Raw genomic sequence first — 15076 nt, forward strand, 5'->3', positions numbered from 1 at the left:
ACTGTTGCAGATTTACTGCAGTGAAAAAGGGCTATGTAACCTGAGAAGTGACAGAATGGAAAGATCAAAGCAGCAGTCTGGAAACTAAATAAACCTTCTGGCTACTTCCTGCAAGGAAAATTCACTCTGGCAATGTAAAACAGAGTCCAGTTAAAAACTACTCTCAGTTTTATGAGCTGTCACAGCAGCTTGAGTGGTTTGGACCAGTCAAGTTTAGGAACGTTATATTTCCTTGTTTTTGTCTCAGATACTTCTGTAAGCAGTTTTATAGTTTCTTTTTTTTTTTTTTTTAATTTTTAAAGAGAAAAATAAAATTCTTTTCTTTTGGTTGAAAATCAAGAAGGTCACAGCTAAACTCATTAAAAACAAGCAGGTCTTCATTTGCACATTCCATTCCCCTTTACTGCATTTTAATATTTTACTTTGAGATTTATAAGCAATGTACATTTGCTTTAATAACTCTTCCGCATTCTGTTCACTTATTGTTTAATATAAGTGCAAATCAGTTTACAGAGCCCAGATGGCTTGTAACCAGGGAGCCAGTCTATTCCTAGTAGCACATCTGGAGGGACTGAGCAGCAGACAGAACGTGGGAATTAATTAATGTTACATTTCAGAAGAGACAGGCCCAGGTTTGGGGGATTTTTTTGGTAAGACATTCCAAAGGACTTGAGCTCACTGCTACAGCATTTGGGTATTCTTTTAAAATTCTTAATAGCCACCTAAACCATGATGGTTAAATGAGGCCAACTGCAGGTGGAATATAATAAAATAAAAAGCAACTAAAAAATGTAAAAAAAAGTGACTGCAAGTAAAAGAGGCCCAAGTATCCTGTATTCCAAAAAAGCTGAAGTGCATTAAAACCTCAATACTTATTCTCTTCCCAAACAGCATCTGCAACTTGCCGAAAAAACTCTGCTATTTTAACACTGTTAAAATATTCCCCAGCAAGCTATTTCATCTCTCCCATACTGCTGCAATTGTTGGAGCAATTAAACCGCTCTTACAGTAAATGAAACAAGGGCAACCTGATCCTTCCCAGCTCCAGACCACACACCTTGGTGAGGTGGTGTGGTCTGGTCACTGTGGGAGGAATCAGGAGAGCCCTGCCCTGTTCCATCCTTGGCACCTGACTGCAGGAGGAACTGCCCTTCTCCTGCTCCAGGAGGAGAATCTCCAGGAGGAACTGCCCTTCTCCTGCTCCATCCTTGGCACCTGACTGCAGGAGGAACTGCTCTTCTCCTGCTCCATCCCTGGCACCTGACTGCAGGAGGAACTGCCCTTCTCCTGCTCCAGGAGGAGAATCTCCTGAATCTCCAGGAGGAACTGCTCTTCTCCTGCTCCATCCCTGGCACCTGACTGCAGGAGGAACTGCCCTTCTCCTGCTCCATCCTTGGCACCCGACTCTGCAGGAGGAACTGCCCTTCTCCCTCCCTTCCCTTCTCCCCTTTCTCCCTGCCCTTTCTCCCTCCCTTCCCTTCTCCCCTTTCTCCCTGCCCTTCTCCCTCCCTTCCCTTCTCCCCTTTCTCCCTGCCCTTCTCCCTCCCTTCCCTTCTCCTCCTTTCTCCCTGCCCTTCTCCCTCCCTTCCCTCACCTCCACCTTCTTCTCCACCTCACCTGTGCTTCCCTCCCCCCCTTGGCTATCAGCTCTCAAGCTTGGGAGCTTCTCCTCATGCTAAGAACACAGTGACAACAAATGAACACCCAAGTACATTCAAAAGTTGTTGTAGATCAAATATTGGATATGAATAATATTGTCCTTTTATGGATATTCCTCAATTACAGCCTTAATCTTTCAGTGGTGCAGAAGTTTTCCAAACTCTGGAAAAATCTCACTGATGAATATGGGCCACAGGGCAAAATCTTCATCCTCTGGAATAATCAGACCCCTGTCTTCCAAAATGCTCCAGTAACTGTCCAGAGCATAACAGCAGAATTTGGTCAGACACTTATTAGTGACACCTAAACTGGATTATATGATCAGGTGCAGCACATCTATAAACAAGGCTTTGAGCAGACAGTGTGAAAAAATAATGAAGTGACAGCTAGCAGGAATATGACCACAACCCCAAAAAAACACAAACCAAAGCAAAAAAAAAAAAACAAAAAAACCCCCAAAAAACAAAACAAAAAGCCCCCAACAACAAAAAAGCACACACAAAAAAAATCCCGAAAAACCCACCAAATCAGAAAGAGAGAGAGCTCTAGTTTAGTATTGATGAAGAAACAAATTACTGTAAGACACAAAGAAATTGAAGCTCTCATTCAAAAGTTCTCAGCAATGAAGCCTTGCTGTTCTGGAAGCACCACTGCCACATGTCAGTACTGAAGGGGAATAACCACACTGTGAATTTTGGGTCATTTAGCTAAGCCAGGATCCAGGCAGCACCTGGAGCAGTCAAGTGAAGTCTTTCAAAATACTTGTCCCAGACTGTGACCAAAACCCTCCAAAAGGCAGCAGCTCCCACTTCCTTCTCACATTCTTTTAGAGGCAAAATCTCAATCCTTGTATGTAGGAGTATGTAGCACCTGCAAAGACACTAAGGAACAAAATATCTCTGCCAGATCCCAAGGAATAGTCAGTGCCTTTAACTTCTATAAAACTAAACATGGAGGCACAGTTAGGACAAGAGAATATGATAAAAAGGTGACTTTGCTGCCACTAACAAGATTTTTGTGGAATTAAAAAAAAAATACATGAACCAACCAAAATAAACTTATTTGTGTCCAGGAACTTCATTGGTTCTGGGCTTTTCTTTAAGGCCTTTTCAAATTCCTTTCAGTGGGATTTACAATTTGCTAATACTGATGTGTGATAAACTAATAAAACCTGCCTGCAAGGTTATAGGCCCAATTTACTAATAAAACCTAATTTAATTCTCCTGGGAAATGCAAATTAAATAGTGTCCAAATGGCAGAAGCTGAGTACAACTCTGCTGAACATATTGCAAAGGCAACTAAGTTGGGTTTTGTTTTTAAAATAAGGTTTAACTGTGGAAAAGAAGAAATTCTGCCCAGAGCTGTAGGAAATAACATTATGGTAAAATGGTTCAAAGTAGAATCCTCTTGTAATAGTAATTTATACTCTTTCAAGTTTTCTTTCCATTAATTAAAAGATTTTATACTCACTATATGTCCGCCTCTAAGACAGGGAAGTATTACTGCCTCTGTTCAAATGGGGAGGAAAGAGATGTGAGTACTCCCAGCACAGACCCTGCATGAGAACATTTTTTGTCTAAAGGAGCATGGAACAGTTTGTTCTGCCACTGATCCCTGCTGCTGTCTGCTAACAGAGTGGGTTTTCACCCTCAGAGACAGCCTGCAAGATGGTTCTTAACTCCTGAATGGCTGGGAAGGGAAGGGAATGTTCCAACTTCCAACTAAACTGCGCTGAACTTTACTGAAAATAGAGGATGGATGAGACACACTCCCTGGCAGGGTCACCAAGATCACCAATTCCTTCAAGCCCTTTCCTTTAGCAAATCTAACTGAAGATGAGGATCTCTATGGAACATAGCTCTAGATGTCCAAGTAGGATGTAAGTTACAGGTACAACCATTTTAAAGCATTTTGATAATCATTCACCAAGTGCACATTTGCAGTTCCTGTAGTTGACCCAGATGGGAATTCACACCACAGTGCAGCAATCAATGGCAGTGAAAGGCTACAGCTCTGGGTTGTTCCCCCATGAAAACTCCCAGCTTTCCAAGTGAAAAAAGGCCATGGACAGGAGCATTCTTGCCACTCAGTGGGGACATGCAGCACATGCAGACATCACACATGCTTAGCTCAGCTACAGATGAGCCAAGTCCCACTGAGAGTGCTGGAGCACCAGGAGCTGTGGCCAGGTCCTGTTTCCATCAAGCCCAGACACAAGAGCCTGGCTGTGCAGCCTGGAATTTGCCAAGAGCAGCCACAGCTTCCCTGGGGCCAGCACAGAGCAGCCTGCAAGGGCCTGGCTGCAGGCACTGAGCTCCCAGAACATCCCAGTGACCTTCCATGGCAAAAACAAGACCCGCAGGCACAGCTTTAGGCTGTAAATCCAGGCAGAGGAAAGATGTCCCACCAAGGACAGAGACATGCAGTCACCCCATAAAACTGGTTGTGCTTGACGTGCCAAACCTCAGTGCTTCCTGGGAAGAAGCCTCAGTCAGATCTCTGCTGGGAAGAGCTGGGAGTGCACATGAACAGTGCTGGGAACAGCACACACAGCAAGGCCTTGTCTCAGGGAAAAAGAGGTTGAGCAATGGCAGCTCCGCTGCATTTTATAACAAGGTTAAAGGATCCTGCACTGGAGAAAAACTTCCTCAGGGAAAAAAAAAAAAAGAGTTCTGGCCAGCTGTAGCATTCCTAACTATTAATCTTTTCAAAGCTACAGACTGAGAAGATTTGAGAGCTCTGTTGAGGATATTAACCAAAAAATTGGCTTTTGCACTCAGAGTTTGTACCATTACCTAGTTGTAGCTGGGAAAGGTTAAGAAGTGGCCTCTTCCCCAAGGGGCAAGAAAAATACTGTGGCTATCTCTATTATGAGGTATTTAGCCATCACTATTATGTTTGCGTCTTAAGAAAGTAATTAGTCTCCAGAAGGTGATTAAAATTTGATGAATGACCATAGATTCTGGAAGATGTCTTTCAGCTGCTCTTTATCCCCTGCAGCTCAGACACTAAGCTGTCATCACATCAGCCAAAGGTGAGGGATTTTTGTTTGCCACAATCATAAAACTTTCACTCAATATTAAGCCTTATCAGAACCAGAAACCTTGAATTCAGATTTTAATAACAGATGAAAATTTCAAATCTATGCCTAATGCCCATCTGCTTCTGCAAGACAGAAAGATGATTCAAAACTGGTAATCTAATCACAAAAGTCTTTTCCTAGCCAATGAAAAAAACCTGGATAGAAGCTGTCAAAACAACCTCCTCAGCCACATCTTTTCTGCTGAATGGAAAACATACCTTACAATCTGTCTGCATTATGCTCCAAACCTTTGAGGAAAACAAGAGATGCAGTTTATGGACTTTATCACTGCTCCTGTGGATGTAACATTCTGAAATAATTCTATTTATAGGCCTCATAGGTAACAGTACAACTCCACTAAGAATATAGTTCATGGATAAGAGCTGTAAACAGAAGCTGCAGAACACACAGGCTAGATCCCCAGAAACAGAGCATTTCCCAGGGTGGCACTATCAGAAAAATGGCAGCTGCCCAGGTCTTCACTTTTGTGCTGCTTCTGCTTCATGATGACAAGTAACAGAAATAACAATTATCAGGATGTGGACATGTCCAGAACAGCAAGCATACAAGCAAATCTACAAAGTGAATTCAGGGCTAGATACTTTTACAATTCCCTTCAAAGCTGTTCTTTACTTCACAATGCATGATCATGTGAGGTGGCATTCTCAGTTCTTGAGAGTAACACTACTCCAGGTTTCAAAGGAAAAGACACCCCATGAAGGGAAGGCAGTGTCTTTGAAAAAAAGCCTCTTTCCCCAGATCAAGAGATGTTTTTACTGTCAATGCTGCCACTTCATGTTTCTCTCTTGAAAATGGCAGGGAGGAACAGCCTCAATGTGGTAACCCAGTGAGTGCAGATGCCTATCCATAATTCAACTATTTTGAATTCCTGTTCTGCTTGACTTCACAGAAGCATCTCCCTACCCTCCTAGGACTGTGCAGCAGCTCTAGGTGTGTGGGTCCAGGGTCTCCTGGGGCAGGGACTCCACAAGAGATGCTGGTGGTATCCCTGCTGCATCACAGGAGAGTCAACCACTTCACCAACTGCACCTTTGGATACAGCTACTGGATTCCAATTGCCCTGAATCTTCCCAAATGAAGCAGCCTGGAATTGCAATGGTGGAGTGTCCTGGTTTGAAAAGGAACTGAGTTTTCTGGGTGCCCTGGAGCTCTGCTCTCCAGAACAGCATCCCCCAGCCCTGAAAGTTCACAACTGGAGTAACAATACCACACATGGCAGGTGGTGTGGGCTGGGTTATCAAACATAACTTACAGGGAAGATCTTCCAGACAGTTTGAGTTTCATTGTGGCCCTTGACAGCCACTCCTCACAGACAGTTCTTTGGCTCCAAAAATTAGGATGGTGATCAGAACACACTCAAGGCCTGGTAATGCACTGAGGACACCAACACCAGTTCAGCACAAACTCAGTTTCTCAGATGTGCAGCCACTAAAAACGTGGGACTTTCTGGCTGCCTTTTCAGCCCTCCTGGAGGCAGGCAAAGTCCTGATCCGCTCTGAGCACATTGCAAGGACAGGAAAAAGCCTCAGAGAAATTAAAGAGGTAACATATCCTCATTCTTTCTCATAGGAATGCAGAAAGGAGAAGAAAGGATTAAATTATTCAAGGCTAAGGAGCAAGAAGTCACCTCATGGTTGTTACCTACCTCAAAATTCACAGGGTGGTCTTAAGTGGCAAAGAGACTCTCTCTTAAATGACAAAGAGACTTCAGAACTCACCCCACTGCTTAGCAAAAACTGCTTCTATTACAGAATTGAAAAGCCTAATATAAAAGGCAAAGACCAGAAGACACAGGCATAACAAATAAATGTATAATAAATGAAAAAGTATAACAAATTAAAAGACCAAAACCAAGAATCTACTCATAATTAGCAATCTCCCTCTGAACTTCCAAGACATGTTACTATTAACTGACTTGCTAATTGTCTATGAAAACCACAACTCAGCTTTCTTGCTAAAAAAGTTCCTGAAAACATATTCAAATATTATTAATAGAAAAAATGAACCATTTTTTATAACAAAAATCTTGATTTATTAAAAGCTGGAACTGGTTAAAAATAAATCCTTGACATAAGGTTCTTGTTAGCTTTAAACTGTAAGCATAAAAATACCCCAGAATTATGTTTTGGTATGGCTGAAATGTACACTATATAACACATAAAAAGCGCCTTGACTTGCTGCTATTATTTTTAATTAGGCTCTGTAGCACGTATGGTTTTACCTTCCAACACCAATTCCAGTTGGGAAAAGGGAGCTCCAGACCCATGGGACTGGCAATTCCATGGCTCATGCCTTGGAGCACTAATGCATTTTACATTAGGTCTGAGCATCAGGAAATCCTGGCTGCTGGCGCCAGGCAGTTCCAGCCCATAATGACCCACATGTGAGAAGTCAGATTCACCACTCAGCTGCCAGTATCTATTCTATCAAACAATTCACTCCTGCTCTGCTACAAATAAGACAGAACATTTGCAGCACTCCACACTGTTTCCAATTAGTCTGTGTGTCTGGACTGCAGATAAGTCCACGGAGCAATCACATTGGAAGAAATCTTCCTAGAAAACAGAAATCCCAATATTTCCAGAGGCCGTCAGCAATGGGCCAACCTGTAGAATTTTCTTGCCCTGAAACATGCAAAAGAATTCTACAAATGCTTAATTTAACTAGGTATACACCAAATGTCTTTTGCTACTCATGTCAGTTGGAATACAACCAGATTAAAAAGCAGGATACTACTGGAGATCCCTGATGAGGGACTGCAATTTGAGGCTGACTGATGTGCCTTCACTTTTAACCAAGGACACTGAAGATGGTTTTGTTTCCCAGCTGAAAACTTTCTGTTTTCAGAGTATCTTGACTGGGATTTCCTCTAAGTTAACTAAGTAAACTTCTCTAGGAGTCTACAAGCTCTACCCTACACACCTTTCCCCAACCTCCAGGTGGGTCAGAAGACTGCAGGGAGCACCCTCCAATGTTCTGGTGAACAGAGAAATCCATCACCTCGTGGTTGTGTGTCTATTATGAAGTTAAAAATGGTGAGTCACCCACTGAGACCCCAAGAGCAGCACAGGGCTCACACTTACCTCAGTTTCTCTCCCACCTGCAAGTTCTGCAACAAAGGTTGAACATTTGGAAATGATCAGCACGGGCACCAGCATCCCCTTCCCAAACACAGACTCACACTACTCTAAACTTGATGCTTCCTGAGTATAAATATTTACTTTTTTCCTAGAAGATCCATCTCAAATCCTGCTTTTTTTGTTCCCTGAGCATATTAGTTATTTTAATTTGTCCTTAAAAATGTTACCACCACTCTAACCCTTACTCAATGTTCAGCTTTCTGGGGTATCACAGGTAGAATAAACCAACAAAACTAACTGTAATTAATCAATGGTGGTGGACAAGAAGCCAGAGTAAGGGAGGAAAATCTTTTTGCTTCATCTGTACATACTGTGAATGACTTACATTTTACAAATATAAGGTGTTAGTGGTGAAAAGAACATTCTTCCTCTGGAAAGAAACAGCTTCAGCCCCAGGGCTGGGCATACCCAGATAGCTGGATCCTGTTGAAGTGAATGCTGCACCTTGACTATGAAGTGTTTGAAGTATTTCCTGCTCATGAGAGCACAGAATTCATGCTTTATAAAAGGCACTTCCCTAAACTCCACAGCATCAGGATTTATGAAGATTCCACTCTTGGAAATGAGTCTTTTCTGTTTTGAACTCATGGGAGAAGTTCACTCAGAAATTCAAACTGGAACAGCTTGTCAACACTGAGAGGGAGAGGTCTTTGACCAGAGGGGAAATTCAGAGAAAGATCTCCCAGAGTATCAGCAAGAGCTGATGCCTTTTGCCCCTATAGCCCATTTTCAAAGTGCCCTCAGGAATCTAACCAGGAATACCTTGGGAAGGCTTAGGTTAATGGAAAAACACCAAAAACCACCAAACCCACAGCAGCTGAAAGACTTCTTTTAGATTTAGGAATATTGGAAATAAACATCATCTGGGTAATCAGCATCTCAAGCCTCTCTTTAGATGTTTCCCAGGGTCTGAAGTGTATCTGAGTAGTTGTCATAACAGGTGGTGTATTCTGTGTTATTGTCCTATTCCCCAGCTTTTGGAAAGCTGTGATGTATTACAACATGTTAGGATGTTAAAACAGACATGTGATTCAGACAACAAACTAGAACTGCTTGTGCAGTGGAAATCATTCCTACTGCTACAGGGGCAAAAATTACTGAGCACTACAAATGAATCCCTAAAAGAAACTTGAAGAGCCACTGCTGGATGATAAGAATTCTTCAGTAGGAACAACTTACTTGGCAGAGAAGGGGTGCTGCCCAACCAGGTCTCCATTCTGCAGCTGGTAATCCCCAAAGATATCTGGACTCACTGCTCCATCAGGGACTATCAGCCCATCTAGAAAACAAAATACAGCCACTTGTCAAGAGCAGGATTGAGGGGAAGTGGGCAAAACCACCTGTCCTGGTTTCTTTTAGCAATTCATTAGGAATTTAACTTACAGTATTTCTGTGAGGAACAAAAATCAACAATAATACTGAAACCCAGCAACTTCAAATACAAAAAAGTCCTTACTGGGACTCCAAGGAGCTTCAGCCCACTGCCCTCAAAAATGCTGTACCTAAGAAATATTCTCTTAGCCCTTCCTCCTTAAGCCTATAAAAGTTATTTCAAGACAAATCTTGTCTCACCCATCAAAGTAAGCCCAGAAAACAAGTAATGAAAAAGGTAAAACATTAACCTGGGCCAGCAGCATAAAAATAAAAAAGCAGCAAAGATCTTAATTGTTCAGACTCTATACTGCACCACTCTATCTCTTCAAACTTGCGGAGAAAAACAAGAAAGTGACTTCAAAATTATTTATTTTATCTTGCCCATCTTTTAATATCTCAGAGCTCTTTCCAACAAGGGCAGGCTTTTCTTGTGATATCCTCTCAAGAACACAGGTTACAGATTTTTTTTGTGCTCCCTTTACATTACAACACTGGCATGTGAAGAGGCAGACATTTGTAAAGCCAGAAGTAATTCCTTAAAGGCTTCACAGTCTCTGCTTGCTTTATGAGGAAAAGAAAATCAGGAGCTAACATCTTCCTTCTGTTCCATCAGTGTAAACGCAGAGAGTGTCTTTGAAGTAAAGTCACTGAACTGACCCCAGCTGAATGAGAGCCCAGCTTAACTCTTTGCTGCTCCCATTCACAAAACACATTTCTTTTTAATATTAAGGGCACAGTTCTTACTTGGTGATTAGTATTAGGCTCTAATCAGATAAAACAAACTCTTTCATTTAAACAGCCCCTACATCAGTTTGTCTCCATCACTGTATGCAAACCATTCCAGACCTGAAGTGCAGAAAGCATCCCCATAAAACCAGGGCAGAAACAGGTACATCCAGACTGATACATTAAGAGTTTAAGAGAGGGAAGACAGAGATTCCTAATGACTAGGAAGTTACAAATGCCATTCCACTTTAAAGAAAGAGAGATAAGATCCAGGGAGTCACAGGCCACTTAGCTTAACCTCTGTGGTTTCCAAACGACTAAAACTGCCTGCACAGGAAGCAGTGGAAAGTTACTTACAGACACAAGGGCTTAGAGATGACAACTCTGGCATTCAAACAAATCTCCCCGTGCTTTATGAATTTACCTGATGTTTTTTGAAGATAATATAGTGACAAGTGATAAAAGGAATAGAATTGACACATCTAGATTTCTAACAGACATTTGATGAGGTGCTACAGAGATTCATTTAGAAGATAATACCTCATGGGAAAGTGACTGAATGCAAGGCAGCAGATTGCAAATGAAAAATGCCAGCCAGGATCAGACCACATTTTAGCAGAATCAGACTGCTGTACATGGCCATGTTCTAATTGCAGACATGTGTGTACAGTATGTGAAGGAGTATGACTTGACAAGCAGGAGTTCTGGCAGGGATCAATATTCCTGTCTCTCGGCATGTTCAGAGGACACGGGTGCCCTGTGACATCACACAAAGAGAAAATGTCCAAAGAAGTGAAAGGAAAGTTGAAATGGCCTTTATTAAGGCTTGTGCCAATTTTTTCTGTCTCACCTCCTAGTCTGTATGCTCCACTGAACTGAAATGAGGAGGACCATTATCACTTTTATACCTGCAGCACTTCAGATCAAAAGCAATCCATGTAAGTGACTATGCATTTTAAATAGCCAGGCTAGGTTAAGAGCAACTTAAATAGAACATATGTCTCTGTATTAATAAAGCAAGCACTACATTTTAACTCTGAGGCTACTGCTACCACTACTTAAAATGTCTTCAATCAAGAGTGTTAACAGTCAAACCATAACACTCAGAGTTATGGCTCACATGAATTTATAGGAAAATGAAAGCACATGGAGAGCATCAGCTGCAGAAAATGTGATTACACAGTTAAAGGACATCTGTTGTTATGTACATTTCAACATAAATTAGGTTATGTACTTTCAGAGCAAGAGAGGCACTGAGCTCAGGAAGGTAACTTCAGAGATTCTACCACATTTTTCATGTAGATTTAAATTACTGTGCAAGAGAGAGATTGGTCTGTCATGAATTAAGGAACTCATCTTGCCATCATTGAGCTCAAGAATGATTATGGTCAAGGTGGGACTTGTGCTGTCAGCCATCAGTGTAGATCACTTCTAAAATTATCAAACTGAAATACAAGTATTTAATTTCTGACTGCACAAAGATTTGTAGTTTTGGTGGGTTTGAGTTTGGTTTTTTTCACTAAGTAATGATCTGTCCTTCAGAACTCAAATCTCTGCTCCAATTGGTACCTTAACCTTAACATTCAAAGGAATATTATGTCCCTTTTGAGATGCCACATTTCAAAAGTTGAAGTCTAGGAAATTGCAGAAGCACACAATTACTGACATTTGCTGCAATGAACCTGAGAAGTGAATCTACCTTTTGAATAAAATCACTCTTTAAAAAGGGCTACCTTTAAAAACAGAAACACATTTCAAACATCTGCAGAACATATCAGCAGAATTCTACCCTTCCTTTCCAGTCAAGTATCAATTCCAGCACAAAAAATCCAAAAGGGAAAAACTATCACACTAAGAGGCAAGTAGCTATGGCAGAAGAAAAAGCAGCTTTATGTTCTGATATCCTTTGAGAACAGTACTTGAAGCGCTACTGAGATCTTGCACAATTATTTTCTTGCAGCAGCTATGAGTGAAGACAATGGGGTTTAGTGGTTTTGTTTTTCTAATTACTCTTCTTGCAAACTGATCCAGAGTCACAGAGTTTTGTGACTCATGCTTCATGGCAGAGGACTGGACACTTATGTGGAAAATGAAAAACACAGACTCAAACCCAGCAATTAAAAAAAAAAAAGCAAAAATTCATGCACTCACTTATCCAGGAGTTTGAAAAGGATCTAAACCCACAAGTTGGAGAGGGTAAGCCAACTCTTAGTTACAAGAAGTTATGAAGACATTTATCCACTGGGCAAATGATTTCATTATTGTCTCCTGCAGAGTTTTACTGAACCTTCCTTCTGAACATCTGACAACATTGGATTAGATAAATCAGCATTTACAGAAGAGATTGACACACTTCCCTAAATCCTAGATATACAACAGCAAAAAAAATCATACAGATAGATTAGTTTAAAGTCATGAAATAGATTAGTTTAAAGTCATGAAATGATAGCCTCTGCTAAGGAATCTACAAGTTTGCTGAGAATCAAGTGAAGTCTTTCATGAATATCTGCAATAAAAATCCCATGGCACAACTAACACAATAGGCAGAACAAAATTCAGCAAAAATCCACACAGCTGTGAATTCAACAGGGATGAGAGGATTTGGTTTACAGAGCAAACTGTGGACACAAGAAATAGGTGGGAAGAACAAGGTTGGGCCATCTTTGCTTGACTCCACTGTCACGGTCCATCAGCTGAGACAGAGAGAACTCTGTCTACTCATATTGCTGCAGACCTGTAACATTTCCTAAAATCATGGATATCCAGTACTTAATCCATCACTAACACCCTGATGCCTCAGGATTTTAGCTTTTGTATTTTTTAAATCCTATACTGCTTTAGTGTATAACTCTAAACTCCATATAGAGTGTTAGCTGCTGTCTTCACGTTTGGGTCAGACAAAACAATCTCTCTGGGCCTGAAACTCAAGGACACCCTACAGCCTCAGGCCCCAAAAGGTATGAACAAAAGTGAAATGGGGAGGAACAAACTGAGGGAATATGACTTCATTACCTGAAGCTGTAATTGGAGGATTAACCCTTGATATGTGAATGGACCAAACCTATAATTGTCTGAGAAACTCGTGACCATTGTCCATCCTGGGTGTAGCCCCTTGGAGGCTTTTGGCTGCCCAAGGAAGAATGATAAACAGATTTTCCTTTGCACTTTAATGTGGCTGCCCTTTAATTGGGTCTGTAATAGGGTTCATTTGATGTGATTCCTCATACTGAAACGAAACTGCTGGACAATAAGTAGAAGGCTCATTATGTTCAAGGCTCTACTTAGTGATTTGTTACATTCTTCATTAAAAACCTACTGTTTACATGAAAGCTTCAATTAACCATGTATTAAGAAAGAAAAGATTGATCCTGTCTAGCTATTCAAAAGTTAGACCTGTGATTTTAACTCTGTGCTTCTATAAACCAAGGAGAGAAACAGATGCCCAAGGTGTAGCTATTGAAGACCTTTAATAAATACCCACTTTTCTTCTCTTAATCTTGTTCTAGGTAGGCATTCCCTAATGGCATCAACCTTAACAAGGACAAGCTCATCCCTGGCTGAGTCAGGCCCAGCTCAAGCTCCCACTGCAAATGCAGAGGTGACAATCGCAGTGCTGAACACTGACAGTGCTGCTTTACCTGCATTATAGAAGAGGTCAGGTCTCTCCAGAATGTCCCCCTCGTGGATGTAGGGCTCGATGGGATCATCCCCATACAGGTACTGCTCGCTGTCGTCCATCTGCCGGCTCTCCACCATCTCCAGCCACTGCGAGTTGTGCCATCGGAACTTCTCCGTCTGGATTTTTTTAGCCCATTCCTCATCATATTCCTGGTAAAAATCACCACACAGTGCTTTAGGATCAGCTGTAGACAAAGCTGGTGTAACAGGAAATGGCAGGGTGTCGCACTTATTTTTTAAGATTTTCTAAGCCTTCTGATGTTGACATTCTTGTAACAAACTCTCACACATTTGCTGTAAATAACTTATTGTTTTGCATTTTTTTATGGAGGAGGAAAAATTTGATGGACTGTTGGTTTGTCCAGTGTCATTGGAGAGGTGGCACTGTCACCCTCCAATCCACTGTCACTTTTGGAAAACTATAAATGCTGGAGTCAGAAAATAAACTAAATAAACTTCCCTTTTTCTCCACCTTGAGAGCAGCAGTGTGTGTGCTTGTGTTGTTTCGTGTCCTATAGTGACATCAGGGGAAGCCAACATCAGCAAAAGATGCCAGTTCAGGGCCCAGTGACTTAAATGCTCTGCTCAGCTGCATGTTCTTTGAACAAAGAAGGGATTTTGCAAGCATTGGGCATTATTTGGGTTTGTGCTACAGCAGTACAATCTTCCCTTCACGGTTTGGAACTTCACTCCATCCAGAAAAAACTCCTGCTTTGAACAGAACAGTTCCATCAGCAGTCTCCTCATTTGGTTTAATTAAGAAGACCCAATTACTGCCAATCTTCAGGGGATTTTTAGTAATTAATTATTAACACTGGCCAAACACCCTGCACATCTTCATTAGATGAGCACTGCCTAGGACAACTAGTTACTGAAAAAAATCCATTAAGAAAAAAAGCTGTGACAAATTTTTTTTCTTTCATGAGCTCCAGCAAGAATTTAATTTCAACTTCATGTCAAATTTTATGTATAATGTCTAACAACCACAAAAATGGTAGGCAAGTAAACTCTGAGGGGAAATTCTCCAGAAAGCTGAGTAAAACAGGACACAGGTTCCAGTCACTATGGAAAAACATGCAGGCATGACATTTCAATCTGGATTACAGCCTAATTGTACTCAAGTGCTGTGATATTCATGTAAAGGAACACCAGCATGAAGTGAGATAGCCTATGGTCACTGCAATCAGCTGTTCTGAGAGGGATCTTCTGAACAGAGCAGATTTAGGGCTGGTGATTTCCACAGAGGGAGCACCAGCCCATGGGTAACACTCAGCTCCTCAATCCTGCTGGGAAGATAAGGCCCAGCTATCTCTAGGAAGCTCATCAACATATGAAATCTGCAGATGGTATCCATTTGGGAATGGTCACAAATAATGCACCACAATTTGTGCTTTTT

At 41.4% G+C, this 15076-nt stretch overlaps 1 protein-coding gene across 2 annotated transcripts in view; it reads right to left on the reverse strand.

Moving 5' to 3' along the window:
• KIFAP3 (kinesin associated protein 3) overlaps positions 1 to 15076 on the reverse strand; it is a 68412-nt gene that overhangs the window by 11569 nt on the left and 41767 nt on the right. For both annotated transcript variants that reach the window (XM_030953186.1, XM_030953185.1), the window contains exons 18-19: positions 13641 to 13830; positions 9082 to 9181 (exon numbers count right to left, since the gene is read on the reverse strand). In XM_030953186.1, coding sequence (XP_030809046.1) covers positions 9082 to 9181; positions 13641 to 13830 — 290 coding nt within the window. The remainder of the gene's footprint in view (positions 1 to 9081; positions 9182 to 13640; positions 13831 to 15076) is intronic.

This window comes from Camarhynchus parvulus, chromosome 8, assembly GCF_901933205.1.
Source record: "Camarhynchus parvulus chromosome 8, STF_HiC, whole genome shotgun sequence".
Lineage (NCBI taxonomy): Eukaryota > Metazoa > Chordata > Aves > Passeriformes > Thraupidae > Camarhynchus > Camarhynchus parvulus.